At 43.6% G+C, this 21,707-nt stretch overlaps 1 protein-coding gene across 7 annotated transcripts in view; it reads left to right on the plus strand.

The window, feature by feature from the left end:
• Positions 1-21,707, plus strand: part of gro (TLE family member transcriptional corepressor groucho) — a 224,795-nt gene that overhangs the window by 89,726 nt on the left and 113,362 nt on the right. For all 7 annotated transcript variants that reach the window (XM_033467812.2, XM_033467811.2, XM_033467816.2 and 4 more), the window contains exon 5: positions 11,079-11,123. In XM_033467812.2, coding sequence (XP_033323703.1) covers positions 11,079-11,123 — 45 coding nt within the window. The remainder of the gene's footprint in view (positions 1-11,078; positions 11,124-21,707) is intronic.

Consider the following 21,707-nt stretch of genomic DNA (forward strand, 5'->3'; position numbering starts at 1 on the left):
CGCGTTCTTCTCGCTCGCTATTCAATTTTCTTAACGCTCCGAGCGTCGCGGCCCGTGAACGTTCGACGCCCGGCTTCGTGACTTCCGACTCTTACGCCCGCCTATCGATTTCGCCCTCTGTATGCTCGACAGAAGTATGTGTGCTCGAAAACACTTCGCGGAACAAATGCGATGAATTTTCGAACGATCCTCCCCTCGTCCCCCCCGCGCGAGAACGATTCGCCGATCTCGAGATCGATCGGATCGTAATCTCTGAACGCTGCTGCCCCGTTTTACGGGATCTTCATACCGCGCGCGACAACCGTGTTTTCCTTTCGGTCCGGGGGAACGCCTCGCCTCCTCGCTCTCTGACCGCTATCGACCGAAATGCGTCGCACGTGGGCGTTTCGAATCGTGCACGATTTTCGAGAATAACGGACGTTTTTAGGTGACCTCGTTTTGCGAATCTCGTAGCCAGAGTTAACAGAGTCGTTTCTTCCGGAAATGTTCGGAGCTAGGAATTGAAACCGGCAGATCCGGGAATACTGAGTCGCGATTATTCGAGCGATTGTACATCGATGTGAACGCGTAATGATGCTAGGATGAGAATAGATCGCTTAAGTTTTTTATTTCTAATTTTTTGCTACGATTCGAAGGCAATTCGGAGGCCACGCGACGCGATTCGAAGGAAATTCGGAGGCCACGCGACGCGATTCGAAGGCAATTCGGAGGCCACGCGACGCGATTCGAAGGCAATTCAGAGGCCACGTGACACGATTCAGAGGTAATTCAGAGGCCACGTGACACGATTTGAAGGCAATTTAGAGGCCAAACGTCACAATTTGGAAGCAATTCCGAGGCCACAAGACACGATTTGAAAGCAATTCGGAGGCTACATGACACGATTCGAAGGTAATTTCGAGGTTACATGACACGATTTGAGGGCAATTTGGAGGCCACACGGCACAATTTGGAAGCAATTCCGAGGCCACAAGACACGATTTGAAGGCAATTTGGAGGCCACACGCCACAATTTGAAAACAATTCCGAGGCCACAAGACACGATTCGAAGGCAATTCGGAGGCCACATGACGCGATTCGAAGGCAATTCAGAGAATACATGATACGATTCGAAGGCAATTCGGAGACCACATGCCACGATTCGAAGGAAATTCGGAGATCACATGCCACGATTCGAAAGCAATTCAGAGGCCACATATCACGATTCGAAGGCAATTTGAAGGCCATACGCCACGATTCGACGGTCACGTACCTATTACAGTAAATTCTCCCTAATTTTCCTTCAGCTTGTAAATAAGAATGGACAATTTAGATAGAGAGGATACGATTAATCGAGCCTCGCGGCTCATTTTTATAACCGCCTATCGTCAATAATTATGAAACGAGGTGCAAGATTATTAGAAATCGCATCTTCTCTTCCCAAATTGTCTAGTTTTGTCTGCAAAGTGTTACTCACACCCAAACAGACCACTTTGTGTCGTCTTCCAGGAATTCGCGACGCTTGACCGACTAGCAATAAATTACATACGCGTAGAACTAGCTCAAGGAAATTTACGGCAACCCGAAATTTGGCATTTCCGGGAGAAATTACTTTGTTACCAATATATTATCTTAACGTTCAACTTTTACTTATCGAATCCAATACCGCGCGTTTAGCAGCGATAAAATCATTTACATTACTCTCATCGTTTCACATTTATTTATCAAACAAGTACACGTTTTCTTATGCTCGATACGAAAATCTCTAGACTCGTAAACTTCTCTTCATATGAAAAAAAAATATCTCGGACTCCACTGTACCCGGAACACGAAATGCGCCAGGATCGTCAAGGAGCCGAGGGAAAGGATTAAAACCGGCGTAATCGCGATTGCGACAACCGTTCGATAACTTCCACCTGACCAGGTGTTAAAATGATTGGACGGTCTACGGGGCCGGATAGAAGATTGTAAAATGTGATCGAGCGAAGGTGGCGCGGAGGCGACGTGAAATCTCTATACGTCCTGTACATGTGTATAAATCGAAGCATGTATCCGTCCGTTGTATCAATCATGGCACCGTCGGCCGGCGTTTCTTCGTCGACGCTTTATCCGCTCGATTGTCGTCCGCTCGAAGATAACAATCTCGCTCGGATCCCGGGGTCCGCCGCGTGCCGGTGATCCTCGGTGGTCGCCGCGATCGGCCCCGGCTGATTAATTATCCGTTAATTGCACTCGCGGCGGGTAGGTGCGAGCCCTCGTGAAAACATTCGAAAGGATGAGGTAGGGAACGGCGGGGGCACAAAGGGAAATGGGAGCGAGCGACAAGCTGGAACAAAGTGCGGAGCAATGAGTCAGGAAAAGGGATACGGAATATAGGGTAGAGAAACACGGGGAAGATAAAGTGGGAGACGACTGGGAAAGAGAGTGGGCGGCTCAATCGCCCCAGCAAAGGCCCGCTACTAAAAGATCCATATCGAATAACCGGAGGGGGTGAAATTATCGGTACAACCCCTATTATTGGGTTCCGAACCACGTGAAAATAGAAAAGGAGGAAAGGTTGCCAGATGAGGATCGATACGACCCTTCTGCCGGCTCGGAGAGAGAGAGAGAGAGAGAGAGAGAGAGAGAAAGAGAGAGAGAGAGAGAGAGAGAGAGAGAGAGAGAGGAAGGAAAAGAGAGAAAGAGAGAGAGAGAGTTTCTCTTCATCCGATTATCGACTTGGCCCGGCGTACTCTTTTCTTCTTGTTTCGGGGACTTTCCAGCGAACCAATATACGATCCGCGATGCGGCCGAGAAGCATTTTATTACGTCGTGCATCAAATTAACTCCCTTGCCAGGATATCGATGACGCGCAATTTAAGGCTGACATCGATAGCTCGACTGTAATGCGATTCTATTTCCTTTTTATTTTCTCCTTCTATTTTTATTTTTCCACCCCCTCCCCCTCGGATCGATCGGACAGCGAAACGTGATTGTTCTTGGACCATTTCGCCGATGTTATTATTGTTTCATTTGGATTCCTTTGTGCGAACCGTTTCCTTGCGTTGCTTCGCGCAATCGTGTCCGATCTCGCGGCGGCCTCCTCCCCCCTCCCTCCTTCCGCTTACTTGCCTCCTCGAGCGCGCTTAAACGCCTCTTAATCGGTCGTTTTATATTTTTAGGGGTGGCGAAATGTTTCGGTCGCCACGGATTACGGCCTTGCTTTATGCGCTTGTTCGTAATTAACGGCGTCGCCGTCGTCGTCGTTCTCGAAGGTGGACGAACGATGTTTCTTGGTTTCGGTGACGGTGGAAATATGGGATTCGATAGTTAATCGGTCGTTCTGTTATTCTTATTGAGTCATATTTAGTTGCGAGGGTAACTTTAATACTTTTTGGTATTTCAAGGTTATATTGGAACTTTTAGGTAATTGAAGAAGGTATAAAATATGTTCTCGCTTTATGAGATGTCTGCGTTGACTGATTCGATTCGATTAGGTAAAAACAATAGCGATTAGAAAAGACAAAATAAAAATAGAGAATCGCGTGCCGTCACGATTAAATCATCTCGGGTGGCAAATAAAAAACTATTTGCTAGATACATTTTCGTATTCGAAAATGAAAATAAATAATAATAATAAATATAATAATAAATAATAATAATAAAATAAATTTCATTATATATTTGTCGAAATACACCGTTATCAGTGTATAAAATCAACAGCCCGGTTATAAGGCACTTTATCAATTCTTGTACGTTTAATAGATCGTTTACAACTGAGAAACACAGATAGAACAATATCTTAGAGCAATCTCTAGGTTCGTTGTTAGAAAATTGACAGAATTTGTTAATGTGGAATAATATATCTTCTTTTCTGAAGTATTGAAACTAGCAATAGCATAAAATATATATTTCTACCAGTTTTTTTTAAACGTAGAACTTTACAAAAATGTAAGACACGCTATCTTTCTGGTCGGAGTCTATCGTTATAGTTATTGCATCATCAAGTGGCGGGTTCCTCGGGTCATTCGAAGCAACTTTTTCCTTTACAAAAATGTTCTCCGAGGCACCGTTAACGAGTTATTAACGAAAAACAGTGACCAATGAGAGGCGAGCTCAGCTGGCGCGAGGCGATCGAGCCAATGAGCGGAACTGGGCTTCGCGCGCTGGTTGGCTGGGCCGCCTCGCGTCAGCCGTACTCGATTCTTATTGGTCACTGTTTTTCGTTAATAACTCGTTAACGGTGCCTCGGAGAACATTTTCGTAAAGGAAGAAGTTGCTTCAAATGATCCGAGGAACCCGCCATTTCCGGATTGCGAGACATTTTTGGGACACCCAGTAGACCGTTGTAAATCGATGCGAAGACAAAATAAGTGTGAAACAATGCATACGAAGACGATTATTTGGTTCAAACGATGAGCGAGTGAGCTACTAGAGCAAGCCACTATAGCGGCGCGTCGTCCAGAGAGATGACATCCGCGAAAGCCGCTATAGTGGCGTGTCCGTTCTGGAGGATGACATCCGCGAAAGCCACTATAGTGGCGTGTCGTGCCTAAAAGGTCAACACGACGAATACGCTTCCGAAACGCGAAGCGTTAACACGCGAGATCGCCGCGGCGGATCTCGAAATTAGACGGTCGGGTTAAGTGAATAAAGCGGAACAATGTTTTTTCCGTCGTGCGGGAGGCAGCGGAGGGGCGGGGAGAGGCGCAGAGGATTACGGGCCAGTAAACGAGTTAGTTCGGGCAGGAAATTAGTCGGAGGATTCGTAAGCGACGCCGCGCCGGTTCGATAAGTCAAAAGTGATAATCCCAGGTAGCGAGAGAACACAGGTAAGCCGAGGAACGCGGGGGGAGAAAGGAACGGGCCAGGTCCAATCCGGAACGGTTGTTCGATCCGGGCTATGTTCCGGTAAAGTGCATCGGATCATACGATTGGCGAGCGCGCTTGCGCGATCGTAAATCGGTTAGTGGCTGTCGCTTAGCACTGCGTGTCCGCCTTTAGCCGCTCGTTCCGGGACGAATGGCTTTCGGGGGGGTTGGCTTCTCTCTCTCTCTCGTCGAGCTAAAGCACACACGCCGGCCGACGGACACCAACACACGCCGAGAGATCGATAGCATCGGCCACGGAAATATACCAAGTTAATAATGCACTCGATAATCACGATCAGACCGCGATGACAACGACGCACGGCTACGGAAAACGGGGACTCTCGCTCGAGAGAGTTTACCAAGAACACACCGGGCGCGCTCTGCTCCTCGCTCGCACCACCCCGCCCCTCGTTTCGCCCGAAGGGTAGTTCCGTCGTGCCACGAATCGAATGCCGTCTTCTGGTCGTCCATTACCTAAATAGATCGACCACACGTGCAACGCGCGACGATTATTGTCCGCGACAACTAAGTAAGTGGAGCGCGGTAACAGATTGAATTCTGCCGGCTCCCTGGCCTTTGAATTATCGTTATTTTCTATGGGGACGGTTACCGTTGATCGGCGATAACAGCCGGCGTTATTTAAAAGAGTAACATATGCATCTAAATGCCTATATAGCAATAAATGGTGTAACACACGAATACACGCATAAATAACCAATTGGAATAATATATCTTTTTCCTGAAGTATTGAAACTAGCAGTAACATAAAATATATATTTCTACCAGTTCTTTTTTTTTAAACGTAGAACTTTACAAAAATGTAAGACACGCTATCTTTCTGGTCGGAGTCTATCGTTATAGTTATTGCATCATTGTTACCGCCACGTCAGTGTCCATAGAAAAAACAGAGAAAATCGGGACAACTTGAGAGTTTGGCTCAGTCGACACAAAAAGTAGGGCCAAGCGAAAGAATAATATACAATGTTACGTTGCCTTCTAAAATACCTTTTAAAATGGAAAGTTGCATACATAATATATTTAACATATACATTTAAATGCCTATATAGTAATAAATGGTCTAACACACGAATACACGCATGATAACCAATTTTGTTACACCTCGGTGTTAATCTCATCACAAAGGAACTCACTGCCACTGATTGTTTCAGCAAATGCTGCGTATTTCCAAATCAGTAAGCGCAACCGAATTTAAACGTTGAAACGTTGCGAACGTCGACGAGTTAACAAAGAAAACAGAAAAGTGACGCGAATTTGTAAATTGATCGCGAACTTCAAGGAAATTCTTCCGAATTTTTTGTCAATTTGTAAAACAAAATGGGCCATTTGGGAATTTTTCGATCGTTGTAATACTTCAAATTGTCTCTATTTGGCTCTCGGATTGTGCACGAAAATTGGCAATTTGCGAAAAGGAGGTACGATTATGTTTCGATCATATAAGAGCTGTTCGAACAAACACAGATTGATGTAACTTCCTTGTTTTTTAATTTAAGTGTAAAATAACTCGACGTGTCTCTGCCATTGCTTACAGAAAAATATATTTATAGTAATTTCTTCTTAATACACGCTTTCTTTCTTAACACTACGCCATCCGCAGATCTTAGATATGATTCTTTTGTTTGACGCCGGCACAATAGCTTGGAGATTTTAGATTTTAAAAAAGATTTCGAAGATGGCGGTAATATAAATTCCTAAAATTAAGATTAGTCATCCAAGAATTTTCATACTTAATTCTTAGTTAAATAAGCACAATGCTGTAGTTAGTTTGCTGCCTTTAACACCCAAGAAATATAGTTCAAATGTTATTTCAGTTTCTTAAAATGCCACCAAAGTGGTACCACCGGCATACAACAGATAGTTTTTGCATGGCACCAGCGTTAATACGCGCTCAGATGGATAATTTAAGAAAATAAGATACGATTATTCGAGCCTCGCGACTCGTTTTTATAGTTATCGATTGTCAACAGCTATAAAAACAAGCTACAAGGCTCGAATAATCCTATTTCCTCTTCCTGAATTGTCCACCTTTGTGTACAATCCCTAATCGCAATTAGGGAGAATTTACTGTGTACTTATTTATTCGTCTAAAATGTCGTCAAACTCAAAATAATCAAAATAATCCCATCTGACTCAATCTTTGCTCTCTATTGACATACGAAAAAAATGTTTCGATGCACGCACCGCGGGATTTCAGAACGAGAATTTCTGGGCACTCTTTTTTTCGCATAATGTCTAATGCCCAATGCAATTCAAGCGACTGCCGACTCTAATTCCTTTAGCGGAGCGATCGCTCTCTGTTGCTAAGTAAGCGCGTAATTAGACGTGAATTCATTTATAAGACAGATAATGTGATTATCGTTCGGAAACTATGCAGATGTACAGGGCGAGTCATCTAACTCGGTCACGTTAAATTACTCGTGAACAGTTTGCTGTATGAAGAACTGCCACGAGCTGGAATTGTATGGCTTACGATATTATAGTCTTCTCTTCTGGTTAGTCTTGTCTTCTTCGACTTGAAACATTTCTTCTTTTACTTGAAACATTTCTTCTTCGACTCGAAACATTTCTTTTTTTACTTGAAACGTTTCTTCTTCGACTTGAAACATTTCTTTTTTTACTTGAAACATTTCTTCTTCGACTCGAAACATTTCTTTTTTTACTTGAAACATTTCTTCTTCGACTTGAAACATTTCTTTTTTTACTTGAAACATTTCTTCTTCGACTCGAAACATTTCTTTTTTTACTTGAAACATTTCTTCTTCGACTCGAAACATTTCTTTTTTTACTTGAAACATTTCTTCTTCGACTTGAAACATTTCTTTTTTTACTTGAAACATTTCTCTTCTTTTACTTGAAATATTTCTTCTTTGTCTGGAAATATTTCTTCTTCGACTTGAAACATTTCTTCTTTTATTTGAAACATTTCTCCTTCGACTTGAAACATTCCTTGTTTGACTCGAAACGGTGTTAGGTACAGATTAGAACCAAGAATGTTTAAACATTCACTTAGAAGGAAACATGTCCAACATTTGTTTGAAATGTTTACGTGACACAGTCAATAATTAGCAAATAATTTTAACCACTCGCCTTATGAGACGCTGCAACCGCAAGAGCTAAACTAAACCATTGACAACTGCAACAACTGCAAATCCGCAGCCTAGTCATTAAAATTGATTAATTACAACATACATACACTCGCTCGAACTCGTTTTGCACTTCGTCCAAGAATTCCTTCTAAAATATAAACAGAAGTCCGATAATAATTCAGCATTTTCATATCAAAACGATCCAAGAATTCACGTCTAAAGAAAAAAATTCATTTAATTTTACAGGTCAGTTCCTGAGGTCATTCCAAGTAACTTTTTCCTTTACAAAAATTTTCTGCGAGGCGTCGTTCACAAGTTATTAACGAAAAACAGTGACCAATGGGAGGCGAGCTCGTTTAGCGCTAGACGGCCGAGCCAATCGGCGGAGCTGGGCTTCGACCGCTAGTTGGCTCGGCCGCCTCGCGTCAGCCAAGCTCGCCTCTCATTGGCCGCTGTTTTTCGTTAATAACTCGTGAACGACGCCTCGCAGAAAATTTTTGTAAAGGAAAAAGTTACTCAGAATAACCTCAGGAATCCCTCATTTCCCGGAAGTACCATAATCTTGGGACACCCTTTGTACACCTTATCGCATTAAAACTTGCGTTTCCAATACCTCCGCGGTCACCTGGATTAGCCAGACAGGACTGCCCGTATGAAAGGTCAAAATGCAAATGTCAGAATCGCGATGCTCCGCGAGCCTCGGCGTTACAGGCACGGCACCTTAATTGCCCGGCGAGCATAGACAACGCTATCTATCTTCGCTCGTCCCTCCTGTCCCCGTTCCGCTTTCTTCTAGCCGTTCGCTCGGACATTTTTACGAGCTTGTTATAACGCAGCTCGGAATCATCGTATCCGTGGGTAATGCGTTCTAGAACGGGCGGCTGGTGCCCGAGCGACTTGGGCTACTAACCAATTTACGATCGGCGGGGCTGCGCCCACGAATTGTATGTAGTTAACCCAATTGGAAGCGTTGCCGCACGAAGGGATCCTCCTCGTCCGGGCCGTTCGTTTCTGAGCGGTCGTCTTCTATCTCCTTATACTTTGAAATTAAACGTTTCGATTAACATTCATCGATAGGAGAGAAGTTCGCGCGACAACGACGAAGAGGAGAAGGAGAGAACCGGCGCTTTTGTCTCGCGAGCCCCGGCTCGGCAGCCTCGGATCCGAAACAAAAATATACGGAAATTTATTCGGTCCTCGATAGACGTTCTTCACCTTCGTCTCGATGGGCGCGGGGTAGTGGCTCGAGGTGGTGCACGTAATTGTCGGGCCGAAGTCGAAGATAAACGTCGCGGGGCTCGATTGTGAAAAATTCTCGGCGCGAGCCTCCCGGTCCAATTGAATCTTCCTCTGGTCGGAAAAGTTTCGCGCTTCAATGGGAATTTAATATTATTCTTGCACGGTGAAATTGGTGGGTTGATTATTCGCGGGACAGAGTTCTAATGATCCTTTCTTCTATGGATTGCTCGCAACGGCGGCGGCGGTGGCGGCGCGGCGGGAGGAGTGAAAGGAAACCGGGATCGGGGAACGGTGGCGCGGAAGGTTCTCGCCCCGCCAAGATTTATGGGAAACTTGTTGTGTTTGTTGAAAGTTTTATACTAACCGGGTTTCTGTCTCTCGCGAGAACCAAGCTGGTCGAGGCCGTCTTATGACGGGACGATCGAATCGTTTCGCTGAACGTCTCTTAACCGGTTAGCTGGGCTCGACGAGTATACTCGTCGTGGAGAAGTGGCTGTATTTTGTGTCATGGCAAGTACAGTCGTCATGGAGAAGTGACAGTATTTTGTCTTACGACGAGTATAATCGTCATGGAAAAGTGGCAGTATTTTGTGTTACGACGAGTATAATCGTCATGGAGAAGTGGCAGTATTTTGCGTCTTGACGAGTACACTCGTCATGGAGAAGTGGCAGTATTTTGTGTTACGACGAGTATAATCGTCATGGAGAAGTGGCAGTATTTTGTCATGACGAGTTTACTCGTCATGGAGAAGTGACAGTATTTTGTGTTACGACGAGTATAGTTGTCATAGAGAAGTGGAAGTATTTTGTCTTGACGAGTATATTCGTCATGGAGAAGTGGCTGTATTTTGTGTCACGACGAATATACTCGTCATGAAGAAGTGACAGTATTTTGTGTTACCACGAGTATACTCGTCGTGGAGAAGTTGCAGTATTTTATCTTGACGAGTATACTCATCGTATAGAAGTGGCAGTAATTTGTCTTGACGAGTATACTCGTCATGGAGAAGTGACAGTATTTTATCTTGACGAGTATACTCGTCATGGAGAAGTAGCAGTATTTTGTCTTGACGAGTATACTCGTCATGGAGAAGTGGCAGTATTTTTAAAAGTATTTTAAAAGTGTCACGACGAGTATACTCGTCGCGCGTAAAAAGTAGCGATCATTGGCTATTTAAATTGTAATTTTAGCGAAAACAAAAACATATTCTTATACTTCAAGATGTTTAGAATATTTTGAGGCGAAGCCAGAATAAAACAAACAAATAAAAAACATGATTGATTTGAGTTAAACTAATAAATATAAAAAGAGACTAATCAATATAGAAATTACTGTAAATATATTTACAGTAATTTCTTCTTAATTCGCGCTCAGATGGATAATTTGAGAAGAGGAGATACGATTATTCGAGCCTCGCGACTCGTTTTTATAGTTGCCAATTATCAACAACTACAAAAACGAGACGCGAGACTCGAATAATCGAATCTCGTCTTCCCAAATTGTCCATTTTCGTGCGCAACCTAAGCGCGAATTAGGGAGAAATTACAGTATACGTCGCAGCCAGAAAATATTAAAATGTCACACATTAAAATACACATAAATATCGATGTAAACAAACATCGAATCCAAAGTATCGTTCTATCGATCCGAACCGAATCATGTTCGCCAGTTATTCATTTCTACAGGTAGAATCGCAGCGTTTTCAGCGATAAATCTCCACGAGTCAAACAATGCCGCGTCTTACAGTATAGTCGACGGCCGTATTCGAGTTTAATAAGTCCTAGCCTGCACGCTAAGGGCCGTAAAAGCAGCACATAATATAGGTTATAATTCCAGTTAACTGTGTACGTTATTACACGCTCGTGCTCTCGCTAAATCCTGCTCTACTCTTCTCGTTTGTTACAGTACTACGAAATGTCTTACGGTATCACGGTGGAGATGCACAAGCAGGTAAGTAGTCGACTCTCTTGAAACGATGATGATCCCCTCCCGTAGCTTGATCAACCCCTCGATCGCGCGTCTTTATCTCGTCGAGGGTGGCCTAAAATGTGCGCGAGGGCCGCCCTCTTTCGCCCCCCCCCCACCCCCTTTCGCCGAACACCGGCGACGATGGGGCATTAAACGGGATCGTCGCTCGGTTTAAGAATTGCGACCTGATTTCTATCGCGTTTCCCAAACAGCAGCGAGGGGTGGTTTAAGGATCAAAAGATTTCTCGTTAATTAAGTTCGGAATATGTCAGCTGATCCGGCGCGGCCCGGCACGCGGTCCACGGCCGCAAAAACGAACAGGGGAGAGCGACGGGGCGCATCTGCGCCGGGGAAATCGTGTAATTTTAGCTAATTAGGGGAAACACTGGGTCATCCCCCTCTGTCAGCAATTTTCTTAAAAGCGACCGCGACCCCTCGTCGCAGGCGGCCCGACAGGGAGGGACCGGCTTCTCGAAAGTGCTGGAGGATATCTGGGACTGGGGGTGGGAGGGGGGAAGAGGGTGGTAGGCAGGGGAGTCCTAAACTCCCAAACAACCCTCTGTGACACGACGAGCTGATATTCATTAGCATTAGCGGCCGATCATTTCTCACCCTTGTACCCAGGGGTGTTGCTTAATGGGGTGCAAGCCCAGTTCGCGGAGCGGGGGGGAGGGGCACCGTCGTCGAATAGGCCGGTCCACCATTAAATCGCCGCGAAATTGCGTCCGGTGGCTCAAGTGGCAAACTGGTTAGCTTAGAATGCTTTATAGCGGCGTTGTTATTGCCGTGTACGATTTGCGCTTCGAATTGATACGTCGGCCTTACGGCGTAGTACCGCGTAATTGACTCATTAGCTCTACGGGCTCGGGGTACTTTCGTTCACTGTTTGAACAGGAGGATCGTTACGATGGGATTGGTCTCGCGGAGCTGTCGATCGCCAGCCTCGCTGCGGATTTCGTCGAGATACGTACTACGAGTCCCGCTCGTGTTAGGACACGCTTTAAGGCGGTGTAAATTTTACGAAATTCAACCAAATCGCTTGGGATTTTTAACGCTTCGACTGTCGCGCGAATTATTCTCGTACCTTATACAGAATATGAAATGACTGATTTGCACAAAATCGTATTTTTATGTACATTGTTAGTGCGTTAGGTGGTTTTTAGTATTTTTGCTTGCACCTCTTACGTATATATGTATATAAAAAAAATCTAATCTAAGTAGTGTTGCGCATAATTCTGGCTCTTTTTAACACTTTTACTGACAGAATAAGTTGCTTAGATTTGAAAATTCATTTTCACACTTAATTCTATAATTTTATACGACGTTTTGAAATTTTTTAATTCATTGTGAAATAAGAAATTTATTATTATTATATATTATATTATTATATATTATTTTATAATGATTATATATTATATTATTATATATTATTTTATAATTACTACTTAATTTTATTATATATTATATTATTATTATATTATTATTTATTTCAAACGAGAAATTTTTTTACAAACAAAAATTTCAAAAACATTTCGCAATAAAAATAATAAAACACAGAAAAATTAAAAAAAAGAATGTCATAATAAATTCAGAAATTTCAAAACATCATATAAAATTAGAAAATTAATTTTTGTTAACAAGTACAAACGTATTTTTAAACTTTCTTTTAAATAGGAAAAGAATATCGTTTATCAAAAACTGAACTTTTAGCCAGTACAGAGAACGTTTCAATTCGCATTCCACATTCAGAACAATGACAATTAAGAGATCGAGTATCGTTGAATCACACAATAATTCTTGTCTTCACAGTAATATTAAGACACGCGTGAAACGAGACCGACCGCGACGTAACAAGCGCCGCGTCGTTTAACAAATCTCCGCGGCCGGACAGCGTTCGGAAAAATATATGTCAAAAACCGCGAAGTTAACGTTCGCAAATCGATCCCGCCGGAAAAATACGCGGTTTTCTGTTCCGGTGACGTAAACGGCGCGCTCTATGACGACGTACCGTGCAGGAAGTCGCAGCTTTGCTCGAACAGGGTTGATTCGCGGAACGAACCGGATATTTATTCGTCAACCGAACATTTTGTCTATTTTCAGTTACATTTTTCGGACGATTCTGTACGGATCCCGTGTTCGTCAATCTCCGCGGGGGGTAACGGTCGGAGGGGAAGAGGAGGGGGGTCGTCGTTAAAAATTCTCCAACGCGATAAAAGTAGCGCGGTTTAAAAGGGTTTTTCGGCATCTGGCACCGTTCAAACAGCTCGAAACGGTGCACCGTTTCTGTGACGAGGGAAATGAAAGTAAGCGGTTACCCGATACGCTCGTATAATTGCTAATGGACGCATAGGAGGGCAATAAAAGTAAGAGTAGGAAACGGAAAAATCGCTGGTCGCCAGGAAATCAATCCCCTTCGGGCGTAGTTTCGCGACAAATTGTGCGCGAGGCGGTGTAACGCGATTCGTCCGAGCTCCTAACGCTAATTAGGGGAGAAATGAAAAGTTATCGGCTGAACTTGTTCGTCGATTAATCCCGGTGCACTGTGTTTTTTGTGGATAATTCACCGTCAGCCGTATCGATTTAATAATTCTCATTCATCGTCCGCGATTCGGGCGGCGAATTATCGTGCAATTTATTGCTCCTTGAACGCGATTACTTAAATCGCGAGTGTTCCGATATTTCGAAAGCTTACGAAATTTCTCACGGCTGGGCCCGCCTCTTAACGGGACGAAAATTTTGCCGCAGCCTATTCAGCTATATTTTAATCATTATTTTATCTTAATTACCACAAGATTCGATGTGCATTCTTTTCGTTGGAAATGCGATTCGTTTGTCAATTCGTGAAGAAATTAAATAGATAATAATTAAATAGATAAAGAAAAAAAAATTAAATAGATAATAGTTAAATACATAAAGAAATTAAATAGATAATAATTGAATAGATAAAGAAATTAAATAGATAATAATTGAATAGATAATAATTAAATAGATAAAGAAATTAAGTAGATAATAATTAAATAGCTAAAGAAATTAAATAGATAATAATTCGTTAAGAAAATTAAATAGAATTTAACTAGCCGAAAGAAACTCTGTGAACAGACTTTTATTATACTTTGATGAAGTTACAGAAATTATTTCAATTCGATAAATGCTACCGAAGCAATATTAAATACCGTCGAAAAGCGATAATTAAACAAGAACAAACACAAGGCGGAATGCTACCGAACAATTGCTCCGATCAACGCAACGAGCAAACTTGCCGGAAAAATAGCGCTTAGAGAAATCAACTTAACCCAAATTCATTACGAATTCGGAGAACACCGCTCAACCGTTAACTATGTTAATTAGGAAGAATATCTAGCAGCCAATATATTTGGCTATCGAGGAAGCACATGACATAGAACAAAGGAAGTGTTCGCACGCTGACGTAAAACAATGTACGTTCGAACAGAATTATTTTAACCATCGAGGAACTATTTGCAGTAAAATTCACCCTAATTGATTTGATTGCAGGCTTGCGATTCATTTTTATAATCGTTGATAATGATCGGTAACTATAAAAGCGAGTTGCAAGGCTCGTAGAATCGTATCTCCTCTTCCCAAAATTTTTTCTCCTATTTTTGCGCGCAATCCGAGCGTCGATCAGAGAGAATTTACTATAAAAACGAGTTGCAAGGCTCGTAGAATCGTATCTCCTATTCCCAAAATTGTTTCCCCCATTTTTGCGCGCAATCCGAGCGTCGATCAGGGAGAATTTACTGTACAGTAATGTCTCCCTAACTGACGCTCAGATTGTCCACAAAAATGGACAATTTAGGAAGAGGAGATACGATTATTCGAACCCTGCACAGCTCGTTCTTCTAGTTGTTGACAATTCGAAACTATAAAAACGAACCGCAAGGCTCGAATAATCGTATCGCCTCTTCTCGAAATTGTCCATTTCTGTGGACAATCTGTGCGTCAATTGGAGAGACATTACTGTATTTCGATCATTGCCGCAGAATCAGCACGCAAAGACCATCCCAAAGCCGGCGTTTCCACCGAAAAAGAAAGTTTCCCCCGAGGTATAAAGTAATCGTCGCTTTATTATAAGGGATGATCTTCGACCTAAAAAGTTCAGGGGACCGAAAGGTTCCGGTTCAGCCACTCGATCATATTGCCCGGTGTAACTGCGGCGCAAAGTGTTTGCGGGTTCGGTTACAGCCCCATTTCCATTATCAGTTTCCCTTATTTATGGACTACTTACTATATATATATATTTCGACCCTCGGCAAATGAGAACGCGGCGACTGAAAGTACAAAAAAAAAAGGAAAGACGCCGGGGGAAACGAAATTGATTGCGTCGCCGCCGGTCGCGCGAATTTCAAATTTCGCTTCCTCGTTGGCTCGGTGTTTTCCGCGTTTTACTATGAAGGCGGAATCAGCCGAGGCGGAGGCGTCGGTCGTCGGGGGCGGCTCCGCGGGGAGGGAGGAGGAGGGTTCCGGGAAAAGAATAAATCATCCTCCGTTCGGTTGTCCCGGCACTTAGCCGGCTTTCGAATCGCGGTCTTTGGTCCTCGCTCCTTTTCAATTTGAGCACCGAATGAAAACAATCTTCCCCTACGAGGTTAGACCATCTCTCCGGCGTTCTCTTTTCCTCCGCGACCCACCGGCGCGCCCCAACCCCCTCGGTTCGCCGCTCGTTCCACCGGTCGTCCCTCCCCATTCGTTTTTACCCTTTTTAGCCGGCACCGTTGGCGAGTCTCTGTGATTTCATCCGTCTCGTTCTCTCACTCTCTTTCCCATTAGTCCTCTGTCGCTGCCTCCACTTTTCTCTCGCTCTCCACCCTCTTCTGTGGCCCTCGCTCGGGGCTCTCTCTCACCCTTTCTCTCTCACACTCACCCTCTGCCTTCTCATCCCTTCCTTTCTCTCTCTCTTTCTCTCTTTCCCTTTTCTCATCTCTTTCCCTTTTCTCATCTCTCTCCATTTTCTCATCTCTCTCTCTCCCCCCTCTCGTCTTTCTCTTTCCCTTCTCTCCCACCCTCTAACTCGCCACCCCAAGTCGACATTTGCCTCCCACTCCACCGTTAAAGCCCGCAGCCACCACTTTACCACTCGCTACTCGACTAACTCGAATTTGTTGGCAATGTCCCAGTTCTTATACCGGTCTTTCTCTTCTTTCGCCCCCGACCTACCCCTCCGCGGCCGCGCGCGCCGTCGTTCGACGTCGGCGTCCCAACCCCCGGCCGTTCTTCAAATAATTATACCACGAGGACTGCACACACGCGACCAAACGCGCGGCTGGCTCCCTGTGCTCGAACGCGGTCACCTGCGCGGACGCTTCGAGAAAACGATTTGATATCGGCCCGCGAGGAGCTGCTTTATGGAGATAGTTGGCTCGCTTCGATGGGAACCGTCGTCCGCCCCCCGTCTCGAGGATCCGGGAGATTCCTATTAACACTATGCCGTCCGCCGCAGATCTTAGATATGATTCTTTTGTTTGACGCCGGCGTAATAGCTTGGAAATTTTAGATTAAAAAAAAAAGAAATACCGTAACTATCAGAGAAATGAGAACGTTTCATATCAAAATCCATTCTGTGATTATTTGATTCATGAAAACGTCTGCGCAGGAAATAGTTCTCTAAATTGATTAATTCACGTTTGCATCGCAGTCTCATATTCTAAGGGCTTACAATGTCGATAAATCGTTTTTAGAACTTTGCTCTTAGTGCTCGGTTGGTCTAATGTTAACACTATGCCGTCCGCAGATTTTAGATATGATTCTTTTGTTCGACGCCGGCGTAATAGCTTGGAAATTTTAGATTAAAAAAGAAATGTCGAAGATGGTGGTAATATAGATTCCTAAAATTAAGATATGTCATCCAAGAATTTTCGTACTTAATTCTTAGTTAAATAAGCACGATGCTATAGTTAGTTTGCCGTCTTTTAACACCTAAGAAATGTAGTTCAAATGTTATTTCAGTTTTTTAACCCTTTCGCTATTACGGGTCACTATAGTGGCCTTCCATATGATGCCACTACGGACCACTATAGTGGCCCTCCATAAGATGCATTATACAGGGTGTCCCAAAAATGTCTCGCAATCCGAAAGTAGGGGATTCCTGAGGTTATTTGAAGCAACTTCTTCCTTAGCGAGAATGCAATCCGCGGCTTTGTTTACGAGTTATTAACGAAAAACAGTGACTAATCAGAGGCGAGATCATTTGGCGCGAGACGGCCGAGCCAATGAGCGGAACCGGGCTCCGTGTACTCGTTGGCTGGGCCGCCGCGCGACATCCGAGCTCGTCTCTTATTGGTCAGTGTTTTTTCGTTAATAACTCGTAAACGAAGCCTCGGAGAAAATTTTCGCGAAGGAAAAAGTTGCTTCAAATGACCTCAGGAAACTCCCATTTCCGGATTGCGAGACATTTTCGGGACACCCTGTATTACATAATGTTATTTCCTCTCATACTGTAAATTAAAGAGCGCATGCTAAGACGTTATAAATACCCCGGAATACCCTTTATTTATAAATACCCTTTGGAGACAAATTTTTTCGTTCGAACGGAAGTGCAGCGGCGGAGAACCCGCCCGTAGCGAAAGGGTTAAAATGGCACCAAAGTGGTACCACCGGCATACAACAGATAGTTTTTGCATGGCATCCAGCCTGGTGCCACTGGACGGCATAGCGTTAAGCGCGGTGTCATTTTATTAGGAGCACGGTCGATTGCGATTTATACGAAACGGCTTCGTAATTATTCGCGATCCCGCGCCGATTTTCGCGAGGCTGGCGTGTGCTGTCGGGGTCGATGCGCGAAATTATTTTTTTGTCTTTTTTTTGTTAGCGCGCTGTCGCCATTTCCTGGCTCGCTTCGCGAGTTCTACTCGGAAAAATCGTGTTTTATTGGCTCGTTAAGCGTGACACGCGTAGATTTCATAGTGAAATTATGGAGTCGTGTGCGCGGTCGATGGTTAATGAGCTAATAACTCTTTGTGTTCGGTTGTTAGGGGACGTTGCGAATCGAGTCGGTGACTCGAATGTCCCTTTTTAGGGGACATGGGAAAGTTCGGCGGTAATTATGGTGCGGCGGAATTACGAGATTATGAACTTTCGGGTAATAAAACGTTCTTATTTAAGCTCGTCGAAATCGTAAATTATTATTTATCCTGTTCTATTCTGCTTTTTTCCATACAACGATTTCTTGGTCTAACGGTGACATGTATTTTGCGCATAGTGGTGGCTGTGATCACCATATATCGCAAAAAATACTCCAACGAAAGTCATTAATACATAAACAAATAATAGCAATGATAAACAGCAAATTCAATGTATATTTGTCTTTTCGTCGCTCTTAAACCTTGAACTTTTCGATTTAACTTATTAAATTTACTTGCTTCGTAATTATAATAAATATACAGAATTATATTTATATTATAATATTATATTTTATATATACATATATAATTATTATAAATAATCTAGCTGTAAGGTTATGTCAGGGTTATGTCAAATAACCTTGTAATAATTTGTAATAATCTACAAATCGTAAATTATTATTTAACCTGTTCTATTCTGCCTTTCTCATACAACGGTTTCTTGGTCAATAATAGTCATTTTTTGCATATCTTTTCGTCGCTCTTAAACCTCGAACTTTTCGATTTAACTTATTAAATTTACTTGCTTCGTATGTATAATAAATACACAGAATCGTATTTATATTACAATTATATTTATACATACATATATAATTATTATAAATAATCTAGCTGTAAGGTCAGAATCCGGAAAGAACAACAAAACGAAATTTCGTTCAGAATTTCCGAATTGTACAGAAACGACAACTGTTACAAGAGCACCGCAGAGACGCGAATTTAACAGCTGCATCGTTCTAACAATTTCAACAGGAAACATATTTTCGCATCATTGTATTACAATAAGTTATGCCCACGCCGTGATAAGTGTAACGCGATGCAAGTTATAATCAAACAAAGCATAACTATAAAGAAAGCGTCGGCCCGGTGCTTGGCTATCGTTTAAACGCGACTATACCGCTTTTAATTATGATATTTGTTTGTAACAGCATCGGGAGCATTACGAGCGCTGCTTGTGTCGCATTCCGTCGGTTTCACTGCGTCGTCCTTCAATTCGAAGGTCCCGCTACGCGGAAGGAAGAATAGCGCCAGTAATTCGAAGTTACAGCTTCAGATTCCGGCGTGACCGAACGATAAAGGCGTCTCAATAAAAAAATCCCTTACGCGTAACGCGGGACGAAGGAACGAGTTTACGTTTGTCGGAAAAGTAAAAACTTTTATTACTATGACACGACCAGCCAGCGTTGGCACTGGCTCGCAGGTGGGGCTCGGCAAAGTTAAAAGTTCCGTTTCCCCGAGCCGACGGCGAGCTTACACCGTGTCGATATATGTATATACTATGTCGCGCTGCTGTATTAATAACAAACCGGCGCGCATCCGATCGCGTTCGCGTTTCCATTTGATAATTCATACCTTAATAGATACCGAGACGATAATTTATGCGCCCTCGACGATTATTGAAACTTTGCTGTTGACAGTTTCGCTGGTAAATGTAAACCGTTTCGGACCACGTTTATTCGTAAAGTGATGTACAGGGTATTCGAAAAATGTCTCGTAATCTGGAAATGGGAGATTCCTGAGGCTATTCGAAGTAACTTTTTCCTTAGCGAAAATGCAATCCGCGGCTTCGTTTACGAGTTATTAACGAAAAACATTGACCAATGGGAGGCGAGCGCAATGCTTAGCGCGAGGCGGGCCTAGTCGAAGCCTAGCCGCTTCGCGCCAGCCGACTTTGCCTCCCATTGGTCAATGTTTTTCGTTGATAACTCGTAAACGAAGCTACGGATTGCATTTTCGCTAAGGAAAAAGTTACTTCGAATGATCTCAGGTACCTCCTATTTCCTGCTGTTAACATAATTAGCGAGTGTTAATATAAAGGAAGGACGTTCATCATTGCGTTAATATAAACAAGAAACGTTTATTACTTTGATTTCCTTGATGTTTTTGACAGTCATATATTTACGACGTTGATTAAACACTTCTTGTTAGTAGCAATTTGTTCGATTCATTGACTATATCCACGATCCGTGTCGACATCAGATTCCTAATCACTGAACATATAATAAAAATAAAATAATGAAAAAATCTTGTTCGAGTCACTATGTGCCGATCGAGGAGAGCTCTGTGTCACCAGTAAAACTCGTTACATCAGAACGTCGAATCGTTCGGCTCGGTTCCACTCGAAAGGAGGACGCGGCAGCCATCAGCGTCGCGACGACTTCCGCGCGGAATAAGATTTTTTTCTCGAGGTTTTTTATTTGTCCCGCGACAATAAAAAAGAAAAAAAACGCGAATGGATTGTAAAAATAGCGGCGTCGGCCGGTGGCAAGAAAAATATGAAGGACGAGGCAGGATGAACGAACGCAACGGCCGGGAAGGGCTGAAAAAGAATGGCCGTTGCGACGCGACTGGCGCACGCAACGCTCTCTTGCCGCGTCCATCGGACGCGACGAGTCGTACGATGGTTGCAGCAGACCTATCCGATAACGCTTATCGCTTAATTGAAAGGCTCGTCCGCGGAATCGGCTGCGCCTGCTCGTTGTCCTGCTCAATTAAGCCACGATGTATGGCAATATGCCGCGCGAATCCGTCACGCCCGCGCACTTTCTCCGGGCGCGCGGGAATACAGTAATTTCTGCCAGAAATGTTCGGACCTCGGAATTGAAACCGGTAAATTTGAGAATACTAAGTCGCGATTGTTCGGGCAGCGCGGCTCGTTTTTAGAGAAACTCGGGGCAGTCGGCAAAAAAGTGCAGCGGCGATGCTAGATATAAAAACGGTGGCGTGACTTTTTTATTTCTAATTTTTTGCTACGATTTGGAGGCAATTCGGAGGCAATTTGGAGGTCACGTGACACGATTTGATGGCAATTTCGAGGCTACATGACAACACGATTCGAAGGCAATTCTGAGGCAACGTGACACGATTCGAAGGCAATTCGGAAGCAACATGACACGATTCGAAGGCAATTCTGAGGCAACGTGACACGATTCGAAAGCAATTCGGAGGCCATATGCGACGATTTGAAGACAATTCGGAGACCACATGACGCAATTCGAAGGCAATTCGGGGGCCATATGCCACGATTCGAAGACAATTCAGAGGCCACATGACACGATTCGAAGACAATTCAGAGGCCACATGACACGATTCGAAGACAATTCAGAAGCCACATGACACGATTGTAGGGCAATTTCGAGACCACGTGACAACACGATTCGAAGACAATTCGGGGGCCACATGATACGATTCCAAGGAAATTCAGAGACCACATGCCACGATTTGATGGCAACTCAGAAACCAGATGCCACGATTCGACAGTCACGCCTATTGTCAACAATTATAAAACAAGATGCAAGGCTCGAATAATCGTACTTCCTCTTCCCAAATTATCTAGTTTTGTTTACAAGTTCGAAGGTAAATTAGAGAGAATTTACTGTACCTACCACATACCTTGCAGCCCCGCGGTTATTCTTACCCTACTCACACCCAA

Source organism: Megalopta genalis, chromosome 4, assembly GCF_051020955.1.
Source record: "Megalopta genalis isolate 19385.01 chromosome 4, iyMegGena1_principal, whole genome shotgun sequence".
In the NCBI taxonomy this organism is placed as follows: domain Eukaryota; kingdom Metazoa; phylum Arthropoda; class Insecta; order Hymenoptera; family Halictidae; genus Megalopta; species Megalopta genalis.